Source organism: Dreissena polymorpha, chromosome 2 (assembly GCF_020536995.1).
Source record: "Dreissena polymorpha isolate Duluth1 chromosome 2, UMN_Dpol_1.0, whole genome shotgun sequence".
Taxonomy (NCBI): Eukaryota; Metazoa; Mollusca; class Bivalvia; order Myida; family Dreissenidae; genus Dreissena; species Dreissena polymorpha.
In genome coordinates, this window is record NC_068356.1 from 79,167,217 (window position 1) to 79,191,447 (window position 24,231).

The 24,231-nt window shown below is 36.2% G+C and overlaps 1 protein-coding gene across 1 annotated transcript; it reads right to left on the minus strand.

Moving 5' to 3' along the window:
* Positions 1-1,227: 1,227 nt before the first annotated feature.
* On the minus strand, positions 1,228-24,231 carry LOC127869855 (uncharacterized). Its single transcript, XM_052412514.1, has 5 exons — positions 24,168-24,231; positions 20,834-21,348; positions 12,363-12,850; positions 1,960-2,564; positions 1,228-1,694 (listed from the first exon to the last, which is right to left on the minus strand). Exons 1-5 carry the CDS (start codon positions 24,229-24,231, stop codon positions 1,279-1,281), a joined length of 2,088 nt encoding a protein of 695 aa, XP_052268474.1. The 3' UTR covers positions 1,228-1,278.

Genomic DNA, 24,231 nt, shown 5'->3' on the forward strand with positions numbered 1-24,231 from the left:
CGTCAGAATTAAAAGGGCCAGTTTCCAGTTACTGGCATATGTATGTGCATTTCGTACTTGTACGACAGTTCTATCAATACGTCAGAATTAAAAGGGCCAGTTTCCAGTTACTGGCATATGTATGTGCATTTCGTACTTGTACGACAGTTCTATCAATGCGTCAGAATTAAAAGGGCCAGTTTCCAGTTACTGGCATATGTATGTGCATTTCGTACTTGATAACCACTTTCCCGGTTAAGCGTGAGTATGTCAGCTTACCACCGAGTTTTGACTAAAATATTATACTAAAAACGACGATAAAAACAACAAACAAACCGCTTTAACATGGTTCCCGGGATTGTCAGATATTTTCACGGCTACCTTATTGCACTAATCAATGCAAATTTTGTCCCTGTGTAATGGTCAATTATCTTATATAGAAATATTTTTTTATACAATATATATTTCGTAGAATCCTGAAAAAAACATCATAAAGTATATGTGCATACGGTTTATTGCTTATTATGTTAATATATGTTGAACCTCCCGTCAATGTTCGAGGGGATGACACGTTAACGTCGTTAGCACGTGAACGAAGCGGCGCTAAACGTGTCTGAATGACGTTAATTTTATCACCATAGACAGGAAGCCCGTCACTCGAACTATAGTGTTACACAACATTACACAGTTAATGTGTAATGCTAAAGACATTAGTACATTCCAAGAACGTGTAATTAACAATACATGTTAATGTTTATGAAGGATTATGTACGGTTTTGTCATCAAATACATTTAAATAAGCAATTTGCCTTTGGTGATATGTGTAAGTTATCAAGGCTTGAGCGAACTGCCTGGATGAGCTTAATGAAACTGAGTAGATATATTTGACATACTTTCAAACGAATGCAACCTAGTTCTACCAATACACGATGCATTAACTATTGCCCATATGTTGATCTTACGAAATGTATGGATTAAGTGAAACAATCATAAAGAGCATGGTCTTTTAACGTATTCTCTTACTTTTTTTAAATGTGACCCAGGCATGTATTATCTCATTAACTAAGAAAGGATTCGCTTCGCTGTTAAAATATATATGTTATTAGACAAAATATGAATGACAAAATCAGCATGGGTATCGTGCATGAATTCAAGCGATGCAGTATTTTGCTTTGGTCTTAGTCAACTCTGTATTCGTAAGAATGGGCTGGGTGAATATGGGCCCTGAACGAACGACGGTACACAAGGTTAAAAATTACTATAATTTATTCGTATACACAACACCGCGAACAGCTCCGCTCAACCCACCGCGCTCAGCGAACGCTCTAGTTGGTTATAGCGCGCGCGAAACTCTAATTCGTTCACACATTCGCACGTGCATTGTGTCGAATCGCACGCGTTTTCGCGGCAGTTGAGCAAACACCATTGCGTCACTCCCGGGGTTTGTCCCCAACCCTGCGCGGCATCGCACCAGAGCTCTAGCCCTTGAGCCACGCATGTGTCCCGCTGACTTCCGGCGAGCGGCGGACGTGACGTCATCATGGAGGCACCGCTGGCGTTCCTTAGGTTGCCATCCACGGAGATGCCTCTCTGTAAAAGAATGTTGCGCAGGTCGGCTAAATTGTCGCCCCCGCCGGAAGTTGGAGCTGCAATGCGCTCCCGATCTGGCAGTGTACTTGAGGCGCGGATATCACTCCTGGTCAACGTTGGTATATCTGCGATGTACGAAATGATAACGTTTAAGGTTCATGCCGTGTGTTATAGAGATATTTCGTACTTATTGTTATAATAGTTTACATGCGTGCAATGCGTTAAGATCTTGGATAGTTCCATTACAACATGACAGCTGATTTTTTTTTATTTACGAACTCGTTGCATTTATTATTATGCCCATTAAAGACTTCACATATGCGTACACGTTTAAATTTAACTAATTATACGTCCTTAGATTATAAATTCAAAAACATGTTTTTCAAGTACCTAAACTGCTTCCCATTTGGGGACCTGAGGTAGATATTCCTAACCGTTCGGCGGCCGCTAGGAGGCTATCGATGGTGGGGTCGATTTGAATGTTCATCATGTCAAGAGGTACGGGGATCCCACCGGAAGTGCCTCGCTGCCTGCCAGCCGATGGCACCGGCGTAGTTACTAATGGCGGCTCGTTCGTCGCTACTCCAGGCGGAAGTAGTATCGGTGGCTCTCCGGCGAGCATGTCGTTTATACCCTGGGGCCCGATAAGAAGATTGAGATCCGGTTGCGCTATGAGGCGTGCCAAAATATCATCGGGTATTCCAAACGGGAGGCCGAAAGTGTCGTTACGGGAAGGCGGCTGAGCACCGGCGCCTGCGGTAAAATTCGGCCGGACTTCAAGAATACCGCCCGATCTCGGAACAACGGTAAACTCACGGCGCTGATCGCGTAACCTGGCTATTTCCTCGTGCGTCCGCCACAGTTTTTCGTCGTTAGGTCGCAGTTCCGGTTGTCGGATTCGCCTGAGCGCTATAAGCCGCGGTATAACTGCATTATACACACATGAACATTGGCACGGCACTGCGCATGGCCGGCCCTGACATGTCCCGTCACACCTACAAAACATTGATTAAAATATAAATCATGGCATTGGAATGCTCCCCAAATTTTTAACGACAGTCACTGCATTGACCAATAAAATCCTTCCAGATCCGGAACAATTATCGATCTGTAATGTTGTTTACCGACTTGAATTTTAAGTCTCCTTAACGCTCAAAATCAACAAAAATTTCGTAAAGTATTTCGTAAAATAAAGATAACACCTAAAAAGCCACAATTTCAACGCTAGCTGTGGTGTGATTACATAGATTACAAAGATTTTTGTAGATACAAAATGCTCGTTTTTATTTATTTGTGACACAATTCTATTTTAATTTTCCGCGAATAAATCTATTCATACGACACACGAACACCATGTTAGTGTTCATGTGTCGTATGAATAGATATCTCTGCGGGAAATTAAAGCGAGAGTATTCGATTTTGTCCAATATTACTGAATTTATATAAAATGTGTAAAAAACTTATTTTATATATATATATATATATATATATATATATATATATATATATATATATATATATATATATATATATATATATATATATATTTCAATATAAAATAAAATTAAAGTTAAGAAGAACATGTGTCGAAAAATGCGAAATAAGCCAGATATTTAATTCTGAAATCGAAAACGGCTGTACAGTCGAATTCGCCAGCATGTATGTCATGCATGTACGATGTGAATCTAAACTTAGTATAAAGTGATATTATGGGCATTTTTCACTGTTGAATTGAGCTGAAAAGAATTAACAGGTCAAAAGAGTTAGTTAAAATGTGGTTACTGACCAATTATCCGCAACTCATCTTGCTACCAGTTGTATATAAAATTATATTTTATATTCGATATTCTTGTGACTCACCCAGTCCTCTAAGCCGAAATGATCCGTAAAACAACATTGTGTCTTTGTGTCGTATGAACGAATCTGCACTAACACTTAATTTAGGTTCACATCGTACATGCATGAAATGAATGTAGGGTGGATATTCAAATGCATTATTTTTCTCTTTCAGGGATATTGTTTTAGTATGTTGATGCTGTATTAACAAATATAAGTGTATTAACAAATATAAGTGTATATGAAGTGAAAACACCAAAAATATACAACGGTTGCGATAGACACCTATATACTGTTAGCAATCTTGATACATCGCTATCTCGGATTCCTCCGTAAGATAGGAAATAAATCGTCTGCTGATCCAGAGTGATACTGTTAGATGCCCATAATATCACTTTAACGGTTCATTTTAAATTCCTGCAACGATACATATTCATACGTCACACGAACACTAACTCTGGTACTTATAAAACGACGAATGCTTCGGTTATTGTAGGAAATTATGTTTGTCACAATCGGCTCGGGGCGCTAATTTGTCTTTGCTGCATTTTATGAAATTCGTTTTAATGTATAATTTTTCTTGCCTATTTTGTGTTATTGTAACATATTTTATCAATATAATACAATTTAACACAAATAAAAATCTATAATCTCGCGTTATTTAAATGGATATTTTAAATAAAATTTAAATTTTATTTTATTCCATTTTAATCGAAAAACAACGAGCATTTTGTATCTACAAACATCTATTTTACCAGACCACATTTGGCGTTGAAATTTCGGAAATTGCCATAAGGAACACTGAATTTTAATTAGTTAAGTTTATTTTACGAAATATTGTACGAATTTTTCGTTGATTTTGAGTAGTAATGTTACTTTAAGTAAGTGTAGTTTGAAAAAAAAACATTAAAGGAATACGGTTAATAGAAATGTCAAAAGGAAAGAAAAAGGACAAATAAATCCTTTGTAAGAAAAATAATCAACCATCATCACAGTGTGTGTAATATTTGCAGGGATTTGATACGAGCTGTGCACGGATCCAGTCAGTTCTCGGCGCGGCGGATAAACCAAAGAACTGCAACGATACTTTTAACGATAAAGAATAAAACGATCGCTAATTTGATTCTAAATACTTTTTTTATCAGTCAAAATTTAATTGATATGCTATTATTAGCCTCCGACTAATTATTAAAGGTCATTTCAACAACAGGTAACGGTAGTTATGGCGGCTAATTCGTTGGAAGGTTGAAACACTGCACCAACAGAACGAAAAAATGGCCGACACATGTCATTATTGTCGTTTCGGTGGCCTTTCTGTCGTTTTGGTGGGTATATTTGCGTGTTGATGAAGGTGACTATATTTAAAGCGAGATTATACGATTTTGTCAAATATTTATATAAAATGTGCAAACAACTTATTAAACATATATTTCACTATAAATTAAACTAAACGTTAAGAAGAACATGTGTCGAAAAATGCGAAATAAGCCAGATATTTAATTCTGAAATCGAAAATGTCTGTACAGTCGAATTCGCCAGCATGTAAATCGTGCATGTAGGATGTGAATCTAAATTTAGTTTAACGGTTCAAATTAAATTCCTGCAACGATATCTATTCATTCGACACACGAACACTAACTAAAAAGACGAATGCTTCGGTTATTGCAGGAAAATATGTTCGAAATATTTTCGTCATAATCGGCTCGGGCGCTATTTTGTCTTTGCTGAATTTTATGAAATTCGTCTTCAATGTATATTGTTCTTGCTTAGTTTGTGTTATTGTAACATATTTTATCAATATATTACAATTTAACACATATAACAAATCGTATAATCTCGCCATCATAGGTGATTGTTGTCTGTCTATTACAAAATGTTATCATTCGGTTACTGGTCTTCAATGGTCACCGTTATGATTTAGAACCATTTTGGTCACAGATGGTCTTAAATATTGGATTGGCTAAACAGGCTGTGTGAAGTTTTCGTTGGTGCATTATTCAGTCGAATATCAAATAGAAAACTGGCAGGGACGGGGCAACATGCGGAGATATTATAAATTCAACATTTCGCAAACCAATTGTTATTTGGCGACAGGTCGCCGAAAAATATATGCGACAAGTCAATAATTGGTTGCAAATCATAACTTTATCAAACCACCGCATTGATATCTGCCTGATATAACGCACTCTGGATCAGCAGACGATTTATTTCATAAATCAATCTCTGGGTTAATAGTCGCCATCTTTCGAACTACTTTCAAAAGAACAACAACAACAATAACAGTAGAAGACAAGTTTAATTGCGAAAAGTTGAAAAATTTAGTACATGTGTCACGGTTGTTGATTGAAATAGTGTTAATTTCAACTGTGTATGAAGCATGTGAACTGGTAGTGGAATAACCGAATTGTTGGTGGAAATGGAATTTAGAAATATATCTAATAATTCATCATCGTGTAGAATTATCATCAGCATCATTTCTGTGGAACATTGCACTTTTCAAAATACAAGTGTTTCATAGATATGGTGCTTTTGACATAGTTCACTAACCATCAAGACTGAAATGATTCATGCATACAGGTAAAGTACATAATTGAATTTGTGCAGAATGTTTATTTTTTACAAATTATTATTTAATTTGACCAATTTATTTAAGATTGAGTGCACTGAAACTCAAAGTCTAAAGCTTAGTAAGACACTTAAGCCAGTTTTCTGAGAAGAAACAATACTTGTTCAGAGTATAGCAGGCTCATGCGGCCTCTGGTTTATTTATTTTGCCTCGGCCTTTAACCTGGGTCGCTTTGATTTCAGGTGTTTAGCCCCCATATCAACAAGGCTCTTGACCCTATATGTAGTTATTCATATTGTTTAAAGATTTTGAGAACCCTCACTCGGTGCCAGTGGGGATAAAACAGGGACCTTCTTATAGCTAGATGAATGCATCAAATATGCCAGCAACACTTTATAATCAATAACTTTATAATTGATGATTCTGCTCATTTAACTAAATTACTAATTTACCAAAACAATGTGAAACACATTTTTATGCCCCCAAAGGAGGGCATATAGTGATCGCACTGTCCGTCTGTCTATCCGTCACACTTTGCATTTAGGTTTCGAAAAAATGCTCATAACTTCTATGTCGCTTCAGATGTAACATTCATATTTGGTATGCATGTGTATATGGACAAGGCCTTCCCATACACACACAAATTTTGACCCCTTTGACCTTGAACTTAGGGTCGGCGTTTAGGTTTTGAAAAATGCTCATAACTTCTATTAAAGCGTTTATCGGGGGCGTATGTCATCCTACGGAGACAGCTCTTGTTTTTGCTACTGTCCTCTGCACAAACCATGATATATCTGCATATATGCATCCAACCAAATCAGTAAAACTATTTGTCACTTAATTACAGTTAACTTATTGCATGTTAACTTTTCAACAATATATATATACATGTATATATTATTATATATAACAGATCTTGAAAAAAACACACATCAAACTTCAAATTGATTTAGTAAATTATAGGCTTTACTTGGTATTGTGACATTGACACCACTCATGCATGCGACTATACAATTATACAACTATGGAACACATTATTTATGAGAAATTCCAATACATCAACATATCGTCTCAGATTTAAGGCAGATAATCTAGTGCTTTTTTGCTGCCATTTTTACTATTACACATATTTTCATTTTATGTTATGATGCATTGATCTTGTTTCTAAATTAACCAAGCAATCATGTTAAACTTTTGAAGAAAGATGTTGTCTGATAAATGTAGAAAATATAATCACTACAAAGTGAACAAAATTCAGTTGACTACTGTGACCAAGATTTGCCAAAGAGCAATTCAGATCATGATTTAAATTAAATACAAGTAATATGAAAGTCTGCCTATTGGATCCCAGTTAAGACTTATTTGTCAAATCTGAACATTAATTTTCCCTTAGCCATGTAGAATTGGGGACTAAATACCATCAAGTCATGTAAAAAGGAGCAGGGTATAGCACGCTGCTATTGATCTCTTGAGCTTTCACATGAATTTTACGGGCAATTTTCATACAACAAATGATATTATATAGTGTAATGATAAAGCATTATGAGCACAAATTATATCTCTTACTAGTGGTGCAAAAATCTATTAAGTGTCACATTTCAAAAGAAAATTTATATAAAAAGGTATTATTAATTGTTAAAACGTTATAAAAGGTTATTTCAATTCACTAAAGCATTTAATTACAAGAACAAGTGCATTTTATGTCCATTACAATACATGTAAAAGTATTGGCATTGTATTTATCTGCATTTGATGTATTTAATACACTTAAAAATGCAGACAAGACACACTTCTAACAGAAACAAATGTATTTTTTTCTGCATTTTTCCAGCATTAATACTCTTCAAGTTTATTTTTTATCATCCCAAATACACTTTACCAGGAAAAAGGTATGTTAAAATGCATTTTTAGTTTGTTTTAAGTATATTTTCAAATGCATTAAGACACTCTTTTCTTTTGCAAAAAATGTTGAACAAAAACTTGAAAATATTTAATATACTAAAGTGTTGTAATAATTAAAGTTTTGTATGAGCATCAAAAACAGTGTCAAATTCATACCAGTGCCTATTTAGTAGCAGTAGGCCTTATATGGTCTACTTGTGGTAGAAATAATGCATTTTGTATAATACAACATACATAAATTAAAAAATATAGCTGCCCATACAGTTCAATACAATGTTCAATTAACTACACTATGCAAAGTTGAAATATGACATCAAGCTTGGAATAATCTTTTCAATAATGAATAATATGCTGTTTTAATTTATAAGTGAAATAGACACTTGCATATAAAAACTGATTTTACATCAAAACTAAATGTTTAATTTGATTTTTAGCTCCACTGGCCAAAGGTCATGTGTCCATCGTGCATCCATGCATAAACTTTTCCTTTAAACATCTTCTCCTAAACTACTGGTCCAATTCTGATGAAATTTCTTAGGAATGTTCCTGGGGTGAACCTCTTTAAAATTTGTTAAAATTATGCCCCTGGGGTCAAATTTGACTCTGCCCTGGGGGTCACAAAATTGAAAATTTGCTTAAATAAGGCCTATTTTGTGAAAACTTTCAAAATCTCCCGTCTATAACCATTGGGCCTAGGGCTATCAAATTTGGTATGTAGAGACATCTAATAGTCCTCTACCAAATTTGTTCAAATTATACCCCTGGGGTCAAATTTGACCCTGCCCCGGGGGTCACAAAATTGAACATATGCTTATATAAGGTATATTTTGTGAAAACTTTACAAATCTTCTCGTCCATAACCATTGGGCCTAGGGCTACCAAATTTGGTATGTAGTGGCATCTTATAATCCTCTACCAAGTTTGTTCAAATTATGCCCCTGGGGTCAAGTTTGACCCTGCCCCGAGGGTCACAAAATTGAACATATGCTTATAAAAGGCCTATTTTGTGAAAACTTCAAAAAAATTCTTGTCCATAACAATCCGGCCTAGGGCTATCAAATTTGGTATATAGTGACATCTAATAGTCCTCTACCAAATTTGTTCAAAATTAATCCCTAGGGCCAAATTTTACCCTGCCCCGGGGGTCACAAAATTGAACATATGCTTATATAATACCTATTTTGTGATAACTTAAAAAAAATCTTGTCCATAACCATTAGGCCTAGGGCTACACAATTTGGTATGTAGAGACATTGTATAGTCCTCTACTTAGTTTGTTCAAATTATGCCCCAGGGGTCAAATTTGACCCTGCCCCGGGGGTCACAAAATTGAACATATGCTTATATAGGGTATATTTTGTGAAAACTTTACAAATCTTCTCGTCCATAACCATTGGGCCTAGGGCTACCAAATTTGGTATGTAGTGGCATCTTATAATCCTCTACCAAGTTTGTTCAAATTATGCCCCTGGGGTCAAGTTTGACCCTGCCCCGAGGGTCACAAAATTGAACATATGCTTATATAAGGCCTATTTTGTGATAACTTAAAAAAAATCTTGTCCATAACCATTAGGCCTAGGGCTACACAATTTGGTATGTAGAGACATTGTATAGTCCTCTACTTAGTTTGTTCAAATTATGCCCCAGGGGTCAAATTTGACCCTGCCCCGGGGGCCACAAAATCAATTATATGCTTATATAGTGCCTATTTTGTGAAAATTTTAAAACTCTTCTTGTCCTTAACCATAAGGCATAGGGCTACCAAATTTGGTATGTAGTGACATGTTATAGTTCTCTACCAAGTTTGTTCAAATTATGCCCCTTGGGTCAAATTTGACCCTGCCCGGGGTCACAAAACTGAACATACACTTATATGGGGCCTATTTTGTGAAAACTTTAAAAACCTTGTTGTCCATAACCATTGGGCCTAGGGCTACCAAATTTGGTATGTAGTGACATCTAATAAACCTCTACCAAATTTGTTCAGATAATGCCTCTGGGGTCAACTTTGACCCTGCCCCGGGGGGGGGGGGGGGGGGGGGGGGGGGGGGGGGGGGGGGGTTCACAAAATTGAATAAACGCTTTTTAAGTGCCTATTTTGTGAAATCTTTAAAATCATCTTGTCGAAAACCATTTGGACTATGGCTACCAAATTTGGTATGCAGTAACATCTTATAGTCCTCTACCAAGTTTGTTCAAATTATGCCTTTTGGGTCAAATTTGATCCTGAACCGCATGTCACAAAATTGAACATTATATACGCTTATATCTTGCTTATTTTGTGAAAACTTAAAAAATATTCTGGTCCTTAACTCTAGAACCTAGGGCTACCACATTTTGTATGTAGTGAGATATAGTAGTCCTCTACAAAGTTTTCTCAAATTATGCCCCTGGGATTAAATTTGACCCAGCCCAGAAGGTCACAAAAGTGTACATGTACTTAAATAGGGCCTATATTTGGGTATTTGCACATGCAGAGAAATTTGTTTCAACCTTTTTTCAGCAGAGGAGCGATACAGGGCCATCATGGCCCACTTGTTTAAATACTCAAAAAATGAAACCGGTTTCATGCTTGCATGAACACAGTTTATAAATGCTGTCAGAATTATAAAATATGTAAGTACTATAAATACAAATGCCAGGGAAAAGTGCTTTTTGTACTAAAAAATTTGAATGAATATTACAATAATACATTCTGAATACTTTAGTATGTAATAAACAGTTTTGTCTGAGAAAATCACTAAATTTTATATATTTATTCAAATTCACATAAATCATATTTCAAAAAAACATAATTACTTCAAATCCTTTCACACAATACTGAAAAAAATGCACAGTTTCTGATTGTTATTGATTCTTTATTAATTTATACATGTACCATTTTTTAATCTTGATGCATCCTCAATTGTATAATGCTCTGGAGGTCACTGGTGTGATCCCCAGTGTGGGAGCATTCTTAAGAAATCTCCAAGAGACACCCAAGTACTGGTTCTAGGCCCAGGAAACGAACTCAAGAGCATTTTACATACATGTACGTAGTTAGTACTTTAAATTTAATCGAACTAAAAATGGGTTAAAACTAACAACTGAAACCCTTATTAATACATTTTATTTTGAATCAAGCAAATGTGCAAATTCATTAAAAATAGTGAGTAAAATTTAAAAATTCTACTTTAAAGTAATCATGATAATTTAGATCTTCAGAATATTTACTGATGATAATGATACAATTATATATTCCCTAAATGATAAAAATAAAACATGTCATGTTAATTTATGAAAAAAACGTTTTAATTTTATCAATATCGTGGTAATTACAACTAGATACAGGCAGTTAGATCAGAAACGTGCATTAATTATATTAATGAACAACCCAGACATTTGTAGTGATTTATGGTCACTATTTGATTAACGTTCTATACATGACCTGTCATAAAAGGTATTTTTTAGCCAGTATTACAATCGGCAATGATAGTCTGTATTGCATACATATTCCAACGTCTATTATCGATTCGCTTCCTCAAACTGAACAAATATTTAATGTTTACATCGCGAAACGTAATGCATCCAGTTTCACTTTCGGTTTGGTTGGTTTTGTAAACACCGTAATTTCATCTTAAAAATTGGATGATAGGGTGATTAAATAATAATGGAAAAGTAAATCGCTTGGATAATAGGTCAAAATGCAACACAAATGAACGTTAATAGTGCTATTAATATCAAAGTTTCGGTAAAAAGTTTGGCGCTAGTTCAACGCGCATCGTATACAGCCTCATAACAATAGACTGACAACCTTTTGGGTAGTAAAGTAGTAATACAAGGCAATATGGCGACCGTTAGCCACGAGGCCTATCTTACGGAAGAATCCGAGATAGCCGATGTATCACGATTGGATATAACGTTGCCTGATATATTTTTTTATATCATGGTCAACAGGAAGTTCTTATATCAGTCATGTGGGGAGGATGGTCATATTACTCGAAATCAACTCTACAGTAATCCTTTTAAGTAAAATCGAATCAAATTCAACAAGACAAACAATTTGATACCAAGATGTAATATATTTTAAACACAAAGTGCAACACAAACAGCAAAAAACTTCTTTTTTTTCAAATATTAAGCGCGCGTACTCATGACGTCATTATTAACACGTCAAACGAATCTAGGCATATCCTTTCCCGCTAAAACTGCAGCTTTGTAGCGATTTTTTCATTATTTCTTTAAAATTGGGAACGTAGATGTATGATAAACAGAAAAACAGGTTACTGGCTGATCTTTTTGAAATATATCAGGCTCGGCACGACTAAAATAACGGCTCGGCAAGCCTCGCCAATATATTATTCTAAGCCTTGTCTGATATATAACAAAAAGATCAGGCAGTAACCTGTTATTCTTTATAGACCGCCCGCGCCCGATCTACAGACATTATAAAACATGTTTGTCGAAGTTTCTTTAATTCGAGGAAAACAAAATAACAGGCGCTACATACCTATAAGCATCCCTCAAGTTCCTGTCAGTAGGCCACGGGAAACAACGTACCGCCCTTGGGCGCTGACACATACGGAACAGCGGCGGATGCGGGCTCGTAACAGGACCACTGAGGGCCGGAAGTTGTGAACGTGCAGCGGAAGAAGCTAAAGATGTGCCCACCGACCGAGGATCTTGCGGGAACGGATTCCTCGTTACTATTGACGCTCTACCCAAATTTAATTGTTGTTGCTGTTGTTGTTGTTGCTGTTGTTGCTGCTGCTGTTGTGCAACATTAGACGGAAATATAGGCGTGTTTGAAATGTTTCTACTTGAAACGGAAGGTCTTCCGGTTTGCTGCCAATTGAAACTTAAGTTGTTCGTTACCGGAACTCGAATCGTTCTTCCGGTGCGCGGGTCTTGAATCAGCCGCCCCTGGCTATTGTCTTCAACCTGATCAGAGCGGATTATCTGCACGAGCGGTCGTTGCCTCGACACCGGATTGGTCACCTTTAAGAAATAAACAATTCCACACACTACACCTTCATAAATATTGTAATAACAATCATGTGATCATTCAACAATGCAAAATTAATGTCATATGATAAGTTATTTATGGTCTGACATTTGATAACTGACAGCTGTGTGAATTTATGATTGTTTTCAATGTCCGCACGTTTGATGTCTACTCAATAAAAGCGTTTTATTTGTCAGAACACCACTGCACATCAACCATGGAAATTCGGTGTCTTTGTTCATTTGTAACGAATAACATTAACAGTTTTAATGAACCTTATGCATATACGAATATTGATCAACTTTGTGTATGAAAATGCAAAATAAAGATTGACAATTGAATAATATCGTTTAATGGTCGCGAAAGTTCCAGTCGATTACTGACAAAAATATATGTTTCCTCATTGCATGTATTGTTTCATGAAATTTAAAATTTACAACATCGTAAAAATTTCATCAAACGATGGTCAAGTGAAAAACTATCACTTATCTTTTGTCCTTTAAATTAAAAATATCAACTAGATGTTTGTCGATTAAAAAGCCTATCAACCCTCAAAATCTACATGTATTTCGTACAATATTTCGGAAAAAAAATAAAGATAACACATAAAAATCAATGTTCCCAAAAGCAAAAGCCAAACTTACAACGCTAGATGTGGTCCGGTAACATAGATTTATCAAAATGCAAACTGATCTCTTTTTTTGCGGAACAATAAATTAACACATGTTCATGTAACAAGCTAGTGTTCGTGTGTCGTTTATAAAGCTATCGTTGCGGGTAATTAAAATGGAATAAAGTCCTCCACACACAAATAAAATCAAGCATTTTGTCAATCATAGGATTGACGAAAACATTGCTTGTGTTGATGTCATTGACAGACATAATCAAATATAAAGTTTTACGTATTATGTTCACTCTAAAATATGAAGGTCGCCGTGGTGTAATGAATATGGTGTCCGCCTAGCGACCGGGAGGTCACGGGTTCGATCCCCACCGCGGGAGCGTTCTTTAGATCTCCTCCAAAGACACCAAGTTCTCAGCCCAGGAAACGGACTCAAGAGCGTTTATAAGCCTTATAAGCGTAAATAAATAGCTTTAAACTAAACCGCGATTTATGAGCGACAATAAAGCACCATTTACATGTAAACATGCAGTGGTTGTCATATAACTCCTCAAACTGTATGGTTTGATCTGGTTCACGAATGATGACAACATCTGCATTCAGACATTAGTTTTAGAATTTTTATATATTATATAAAATATAAAGAAGTCAAACTGTACTTGTTCCAGTAGTATTATATCATATGTCCATATTTGCGAACTGTGCTCCTTAGGCTACAACTCTGAACTTTCGAAGTTATTCTTACCAAACTTATGTAAGATCCACCTAAGAATGATAATACACATTCAATTTGAATTTCATCAATGTCTATACGACAGCTCCAGATTAAAAAAAAAATAATGCAAATTCCTAAAAGGTCCAAGCATGACCTTGACCTGTGAGCTAGGGACCTGTTTTTGCGCTAAAATTCGTCTTACTGTGCTACACAATTGTTCCAAGTTCTGACTGGATCCGCCTATCAATGCATAATCTTGAAGTAATAAATTGAAATGCTCAGTGTGACATACACATTTGAGCTAGTGACCTGGATCTTGTGCGCGAAACTTCGTCTTACTGTACTTCATGTGTGTGTCCAGTTATTTTATAATCTATCCAACATTGACAAAGATATGGACGGAGCACGCATATAAATGAACAATCATGAAATATAACCTTGATAGTCTTATTATCACCTTTGTCTTGAGCGCGACACCGTCATACTGTGCTTTACATTGCCACATATTTTTAACCATCCATTAATAACAAAAATATGAACTTGACAGGCTAAATGTGACATTGACCTTTGAAATAGGGACCTGGGTCTTGCGCGCGACACTGCCTCTTATTTTGCTACTTTTAAAATCCATACAGTAATAACAATGGACCAGACACACCAGTGTGGACAGACATTCAGACCGACAGACGGTTTAAAAACTATATGTCTTCCTTTGAGGGCATAAAAATAAATATAAAATCGCGCTTTATTTTAATTCATTAACTGTCTGGGTATTGATTAAAATGTCAATTATTTAATGTTATTCCAATTTATATGGAATGCATCTTGCTCATTCCCATTCAGACTCCAGAATTTAAAGCAAAATGGAGATGCATTTTAATTATATCTATATATGAAAATGTTTGTCAAGCAATCAAGTTACTTCAAAACTATTTACTGGTAATAACGTCTTGACAATACCTAGGGTTTTAGGCAACCATTAACAAATAACAAAAGTTACTGGAAACAAGATGGCCATGAAGACTCTATATATTGCTAACCTACACAATTGTTTTTTTTACAGGCTGAAACTATTTCACATTTCGTCGCTTTATTCGTCGCTTTATTGCTATAGTGCTCTATCTCCATTTTTTTCAAAAATGAGTTTTTTTATATCGCTGTATTCGTGAGAACGAGATCATTAATAATACGTAATCGGATTCAAGATTCAGTCGTCACAGAAGAAGTTGTTCGATTCCATTTTGCTCTATCTCCCATATTTTGTATAGAATACAGAAGAAGTTTTTCGATTCAATTTTGCTCCATCTCCCACATTTTTACAAACGGGTGAATGCTGTACTGCACCATCTCCAGGACTTAGAGCAAAGTAATTAACGATTTATATTTTTTTTAGCAGAATGATCTCCATACATAAAATTGCAAATAGCATTAACATTTAATTTACTAAAGTAAATATTTAATAATATTCATATCCTCCGTTTGCTGATAACCACTCCTGTATATTTTTGTCCACATACGTGCATAAATAAGTGAGAAAATAAAAGTTATCCTTTAAATACGTTTTTATCCAAAAAATGAAATTGGTAGTTAGAGCACTATAGCAATCAAGCGACGATTTAATAGGGGTATGATTAGAACAGGTTTCATGCCAAATATCTAAGAATTGTGGTTTTAGAGATACATTAAATATTAAAAAGACATATTTATAGCTAAAACAGTATTTTATTTTCTGAAATATATTAAAACATTAAAAAGAATGATTCCTTAAAACACAGAACTTGTTGTTTAAATTTTTTATTAAATTAAAAAATAATGTTACAATTGCTCACTCTGAGCACTTTGTTAACAATATGCCCTGACAGGCCCAAAGTTGCTCACCTGTGATACAAATGAACTGATCTGTTCTGTGCAGCCCAATATATTGTTCAAACAAATTTTCTGACCGAGTTTCATGAAGTGTGAACTATAAATGTAATTTTTAGAGTGCTAACAAGGTTTTACTACAGTCATATAAGGATAAATTTACCGCCCCTGACGGCCATGTTTTTCATCAGACCAGAACCATTTTTAAACTCAGTCAAGATAACATTAAAACAAATGTTCTGACCAAGTTTCATGAAGATTGGACTATAAATGTGACTTAAAGAGACGTGTTAAAAAGGTCAGCCATATAAGGAAAAATGCCTCGCTCTCTGGTGGCCATGTTTTTGAACCAAACCAAAACCATTTTCAAACTCGTACAAGGTATCAATCCAACATATCTTCTGACCAAGTTTCATGAAGATCAGAAATAAATGTGGCCTATAGAATGTTAAAAAGGTTTTACAAAAGCCATATATAGCCATATAAGGAAAAATGCCCCGCCCCCTGGCGGCAATGTTTTGAAGGAACCGAAACCATTTTCAAACTCCTCCAAGATATCATAAGGACAAATCTTCTGACCAAGTTTCATGAAGATTGGACAATACACGTGGCCTCTAGAGTGTCAACAAGGTTTTACTATAGCCGTATAAGAAAAAATGCCCGCACCCTGGCGGCCATGTTTTTCAAGCAATTTAATATTAAATCAATGCAACATTTACATTGATGTTTAAAAAAAATTAGGTTTCGACCATCGTTTCTATATACAATCCTCCACATGTATTATATATGTGGGTGAACTAAGACACTTGATAAAAAGCATGTGCTTGTTCGCGCTACTAGTACAGTTAATGATTCATTTTGCCAAAAAAATACTCTTGTTCTACGCTCGTTTAATGAAATGTGCACATCAATTAACAATGAGGATCAGCTAATCATATACTGAACAGTAAGCATCATATAATGAAAAGTGAGCAACATATAATGTACAGTGAGCATCATATAATGAAAAGTGAGCATCATATAATTGAGAGTGCGCATCATATAATGGAGAGTGAGCATCACATAAAGGAGATTAAACATCATATGATGGAGAGTGAGCATCACATAAAGGAGATTAAACATCATATAATGGAGAGTGAGCATCACATAAAAGAGAGTGAAAATAATATAATATACAGTGAGCAGCATATAATGCAAACTTATCATTTTATCATGAACAATGAGCATCATAAAATGGACCGTGAGCATCATATAATGGAACATCATATGATGGTAAATTATCGTCATACTATCATTAATTATTCACGTATTATGCCAAAGTAACATCATATACACATGTAATGTAAAATCTACATCGTGTAATGATAAATATAGTCATGTAATACACGTTGTCATTTTAAGGCAGCTATGGCGTTCCATATGCCAAGTTACTGTTCGTGTGTCGTATATATAGATATCGTAGCAGGAAATAAAAATAGAATTTATTTTGCAACAAAAAATAAAAACGAGCATTTTATATCTCGTTAAATCAGTGTTATACGGAATCCGGATAGTGTCATATATAATCTCGCCCTTCTTTCATCAAGGGGACACACGACACACGAAACGATACACGATATTTTGCGCGACAGTCGCGGCGACGCACGGTATTTTGCTTGACAGTCGCGGCGAAGCACGATATATTGCGCGCTACACGAAGCGACGCGCGAGAATGTACCACGAAATATCGCCCTTGTGTAGGTAGCCCAAAAGGCGATATATCGTGTTAAATATATCGTGCGTCGCCTCGACTGTTGCGCAAAATATCGTGCGTTGCCGCGAATGTCGCACAAAATATCGTGCATCGCCGCGACTGTCGCGTAACATATCGTGCGTCGCCGCGACTGGCGCGCAATAGTGTATCGCTTCGTGTGTCGTGTCTCACGTTGAATGGTCGACGCACGAAACACGAAGTAACGCACGATATTTTGCGCGACAGTCGCGGCGACGCACGATATTTTATTATTCAAATATCGCCCATATTATCCGAATCTCGTGTATCGCTGTCTAATTTCAGACCGCGACACACGACGCACGAAGCGATACTCGATATTTTGCGTAACAGTCGCGGCGACACGCGATATTTGTACTGTTCAGATATCGCTGTAATAATATCGCCTGTAGAATGTCGCGTTTTCGAAAAATTCGCCCTTTATGCGAAATCTCGCCCTTTGAACACGACCGTCGCACTTTGTGAACGCGACCGTCGCCCTTTATGAATGCGACCGTCTCCCTTTTATAGGCGATATCTCGCGACTGTCGCGCAAAATATCGTTCGTCGCCGCGACTGTCGCGTATCGCTTCGTGTGTCGTGTGTCGCCCTTGATGAAAGAAGGGCGAGATTATAAATGGCACTATCCGGATTCCGTAGTGTTACCATACCACATCTAGCGTTGAAATTCTGGCTATTGCTATCAGGAACACTGATTTTGTATGGGTTAACTTTATTTTACCAAATATTTTACGAAATATTCGTTGATTTTGAGTATTAATATTACTTTTATATTTTTCGATAAAATTAACAATTTACCAATTTAAAAAAAACTGCATAAGATTTTTTTGTCGAAAAATGATAGATATTGACCAACGCAATAAAATTGATCTTTGTCGATTAAAGATAAAAAAAAAATACCAACTCCATAACATTGATCTTTTATTGATTATCGATACAAATTGACCAACTCCAAACCAATGATCTTTTATTGATTTAAGATATAAAAAATATCTTTCGTCGATTAAAGATAAAAATTTGAAGATAAAAAAACACACCTCAAAAACATGCAACTTTAATTGATTATAGATAAAAATTAACCAACATCAAACAATTGATATTTTGTCGAGTCAATTCATCTTGAATATATCAATATGCTCATGATGACATGAAACTCATTCAGTGGGTAGGTGTATCGGTAAAACAATCATCTCGATTAACTTCAAGATGATTTTCGCGGAAATACGCATTGATGGATAATACTTTTCGACATAATGGCCATATGCGCCCATACGACAAAAAGGCGCTCAGCGTTACATATAATATTGTACATTATGTAATTTTTTTTTCTTTAAGAAATAGAAAAGATCACTGGGGCCCTAATACAGGATAATGAACGGTCAGGAACCCAAAATTGTATATAAACCGAAACCGATGATTGGGTCCCTGGAATGGGTTGGGGCTGCTTCAGTAACCGCTATTATATCATTAGACCCGAACTGAGATTTTTTATTTCTTAAAGTTTATTTCCATCCCGTGTATCAGCCAGTGTGTGATAAATTACTATAACAGAACTATCACACATTGACAACCATTGAGCAAAACTCAAAGTAAGTTCAAGTGCATAAAATGATCCCGTTTTCAAAAATGTTTTATACACAATGTTAGAGTTTTAAATTAGTTTTACATAATGATTAATAAAATATAATCTTTCAGTGTTAAAGCAAAGTCAGTGTCAACATCGGAATACAATAAAACAGAACCGCACACTGCAAATAATATGTGTGTAACCCTTTCGGTGACCTCATTCACAAATGTGTGCACGCGCGGTCCATTTTTAGCACACGCGGTATATATAATAATGTATTGACCGATCGATATTCTTTAGATTGCCTGTATTGTATTTTACGTCTTTAAACCTGTCATATACGAGTGAATACGAGTGTTCATGTATGCAGTGCCGGAATAAACACTGTGGAGGACCATAGCAGTGAAACTTTTTGGGACCCAAGCCCCAGGTCCCTAGTCGACCTCGTGCCTACGGGAACGCCAGTGCCCAGTCGATTTCACTCATTTAAATTGGCCTACCTGCGCCGTGGCTGGCAAGACATTAAATGTGACAATATCATTTTATAGGTATACGTATAATGTCATAATAATACCGTAATGCCAACACGACATTATACCACTTGAGTAAGAATTTCAGAAAACATTCGCTGTAGTCTGTATATTTACGTAGTTAACTATGTATCCCGAAATAAATAATATGAAACTTAAATGATGATCGACAAAATATAGTTACCGTTTGGTCCGTTCCATACCGTAAAAAAAGAGTCAACCGTTTACAATTAATTATCTATTTCTAAGATACGACTAACGAGTCGCGAACCTTAAAAAGTCGTTTAATATATAAAGAAAGTCAGTATTCTGCAAAAAGTCGTGTTTAGTTGCCATAGTAGCAAGCGTATTCTATCGCTCTTGCGTCATTCAAAATCGGTGACTTTTTTTGTAATTTTCAATTGAGAAAAGGTTCCTTTGTCGGTCGCGTTTGTGATCATTAAGCACCTGTAAGTCGTAGTGCAGAATAAAACAATTATTTCGTCACGGTCTCGTTGGGTCCCTAAAAGTCGCGGGTCACATAGACAGTTGCACATTCTGACTTATGGTTGAACAGGGACTCTGTGTATGTGAGGTACACTATTAATTTAATATATATGACCGTTATAGGTCCGTAAATTGGGATTGATGTTCGCTGTAAAAATCGATGATAATTCGCTGATTGATACAATGCGCGATATACTGTTCGGTACATTATAATAAATCGAAACCCCCACGTTTGACCACTGGCATAATAATGACAAAACAACATGACCACTATTATATCATAGGGCCATCAGTGGGACTTTCTATTTCTTAAATATAGACAAATACAAATGAATTTAAAAGCTTATCAAAGCACCCTTTAACTGCCAGCGGAATAGATGTGGTTTCCGATTATATCTACTGCCCACATATTTAAAAAATACCTGCTGCGTGGAAAACTGTTGACGTGGTACAGGCTGTAACACTCCGCCTTGTGTGCCGAAAACAGGGGAATTATTTATGTCCACGGGTCGGGTATTTCCAAAGGGCGAGCTCTGTTGCCCATCAACGGATATTAAATTCATTGAACTTTGTTGCGCGGTTCTTAAAGCAGGTGTTTGCCTTTGTATGCCCTGGCCGAATGGATTGGCACCCTGCGGTATATTTCTCTGGACCAGGCCTTGTTGACCAACCGCCTGTGCAAATATTCTCCCGCCCTGTTGTGTATTGCTAAATCCTGTCATTTGTGTCTCGCGTCCCGGACCAACATTCCCGCCAAACGTCTGCGAACCGGGATTTCCAAATCCCGTCCCAAGCCCTACCGCGGGGTTAATGGTCCTACGTTGCAGCTGATCCCCAACTGGGTCTGTCTGCCCCTGGGCGGTCCTAAATCCGGGGTTAACCCCTTGGAATTGTGTCCCCTGGGCATTAGTAGGCTCGCCTTGAAACTGGGTTAAAGCTGTGTCAAATGTGCGAAGATAAATCCAAAAGCAAGCATATAGAACTCTTCCAATGCGCATTTCCTGTATTCTTGTTCACGTCGACAGGGGTTGTATATAAAACTATTGCGATATCCTCACGATAACGTCATTGAGCATGCTAAAATTCGAAATTCGAAACACATATTAAATATCACTAGAAGGAAATTTTAAAGCACCCCTATGTATTATAGAAATTTAACACTCGTGTAACGCGTGATGTAACTAAATCCCATCTAAACTGACGGGAATCGCAATAAAGAAAGAGTTTGATGTGTTGCTGTGTTAAGTGTTCAGATATTCATCTTTTCCCGAGATGACCGTCAATATGTCAACGACGGTTGATGGCCGCTGATCACTAGACGTTGCGTAGCCAGTATCATTGCTAGTTCAAACAAACTACGATTATACTCTTACAAGTTAAACGATCACTCATGCTCATAATTTCTGTCTTGTCGTTGAAGCTTCCGAGTAAACATAATGTCCAGCGAAAACCACGCTGCAAGGACTTTGTTGATAAAAAGCTGCTTCCTTTTGGTTGAACAAGTAATAGCTTGACTCAGTGTAATCGAATGGCGGATATCACCATATGAAATTAGTATATGTTAATTGTGCGGACAAAGCCTTGATCTCCGGAATCGAACATAAAATTGCTTTGATATTGGCCCTCTTATATACTAATTGGACACCTCACACAAAAGACCAATCAAATTCTTCTTGGCCTTAGAAACTCCGCTGGATGAGGCTGTATCTCAGGTACAGTTTTCAATTCTTTTGGAATAATTCAATCATATTCGCTAAATTTACTTTTGTTTTATTTTGATTATATGATTCCATGTTATGATTTGGCATTAAAAGGCAACAATAGTAATAGTTCGTTACAACTTCACAATGCAAATCCCAACAAAAAACACGATTATATCAAATATGAAAAACAATCATACAATTTGCAAATGTTGTTAAGTTATTCGGATTGGTCTTGGCATAGTAAAGGAAAAGAGCCACAGTAAAATACATTTACTGACAACATGTATATAAATATACAATATAAGTAATCACCATACAAGTATAGCTTAACCTATGCAAAATATTTGAATTTGAGAAATAACATTCAATGTTAGTTATTTATAGTTAAAGGGGCCTTTTCACAGATTTTGGCATATTTTGAAGTTTGTCATTAAATGCTTTTTATTGATAAATGTAAACATTGGATCTTAAAAGCTCCAGTAAAAAGTCAAGAATAAAATTTAAAAAAGCAGCCGGTACCAGGGCTCAAACCAGTGACCCCCGGAGTCCTGGAGTTAGTCTGAAGTTAAAACACATTAGCACTCTCGGCTATTCCGCTGAGTATACACAGTTTAAGTATTTTATACCTTATATAAGCAATCTCCGTAGTTTCACAAATTTAAACGACAACAAGGGAACTCGCCAAATTATTCAATCGTTTCGCGTTGCAACGCTTTATAATTTTTAGGTTTTCAAATCGTCAAAAGATACATATAATGGCTATATTAGACGATGGTAAATGTTCAGTAATACTGTTTCCTCACAAATATCTTAACTAAAACGAAAATTTGCGAATCTGAAACAACTTTTTTCAATATTGTCAATTTACCAAACCGTGAAAAGATCCCTTTAAAACGCAAAAACGATAACTTTCACGACTCGCCCAAATGTGTTTTTGGAAACTGTTTCCTGGTATGTGATGCCAGTGAAACTGAAAGTAATAAACCCAAACCACAACACGACCATCCCATTTCACGTGAAAACAACACAAACTATGCGACCGTTATTGACCTTTATCTTCGTTTTGGTATCAATGAAGAATGCAAGTGCACGTGATTGATATTATTGATATTATGATCATTTATTATCATAAAATGCAAAGTTTAGGAAAATGTTGGAAAAGAAAAAAGCACAACATGTATTTTACAATAGAATACAACATGCAAGTATGTTTTCGCTTCCGATGGCTCGAACTTATATGTATCGATACAAGCAATATAACAAAACAAAATATATACATACATGTATGAGACAGCAACGAAAACCTTTCCAGCCAACTTGCCATCACGTTGGGACTAGCTACGCACTGCGTTTTGGTCACTATGTAGGTTACCGATGTTGGCCATTTAACACAGCGTTCGCTAAAGCGTGCGTCGAATGTCAATTAATGACCGTTAATTAAACCATTCGGAAGCGTTACGGCAACGACACGAGACGTCAGTTTTATTTCGCGCCTCAGCCTAAATACGTGATTATAGCTTTAATTAGGGAAATAAAGATATCACACATTCGAGTGCACATATGAGTTATAAATAACATATAACAAGGGTCCTTACACGTTAATTATTGCTCTAAATTCAGTTATCTAGATATTCGTTTGTACTGGGGATAATCAAACGATTACATCTGAAAATTTGGCTGGACGCGTACGTCTAAAAATGTGCTGGTTATTGAACAGTCTCGCCTTGGCGTTAAATGTACGCGTACGTCTAAAATGTGGGGTAAATGTTCATTTGAGCCGCGTTCTGAGAAAACTGGTCTTAATGCATGTGCGTAAAGTGTCATCCCAGATTACAGTCGTGGCATTTTTTTTCGCCACTAGCCCGGTTGGGCAACCAGCTTTGAAATTTCACCAGCCCGAATCAATTTTAACTAGCCCGAATTAAAAGTTATAATTCTGTTACATTTGTAACTATGTTTGTATTGATGAAACCTTGAACAATAAACATTAAACAAATAAACACTTGATTCTGTTTTTATTCACAGTTAATATCTTACAAAAAAATTAACACACGGTCTCCTGACATCTCCATTCCATCATGGTCATTGTCTGAGTCTCCGACATCCAGGTATGACAT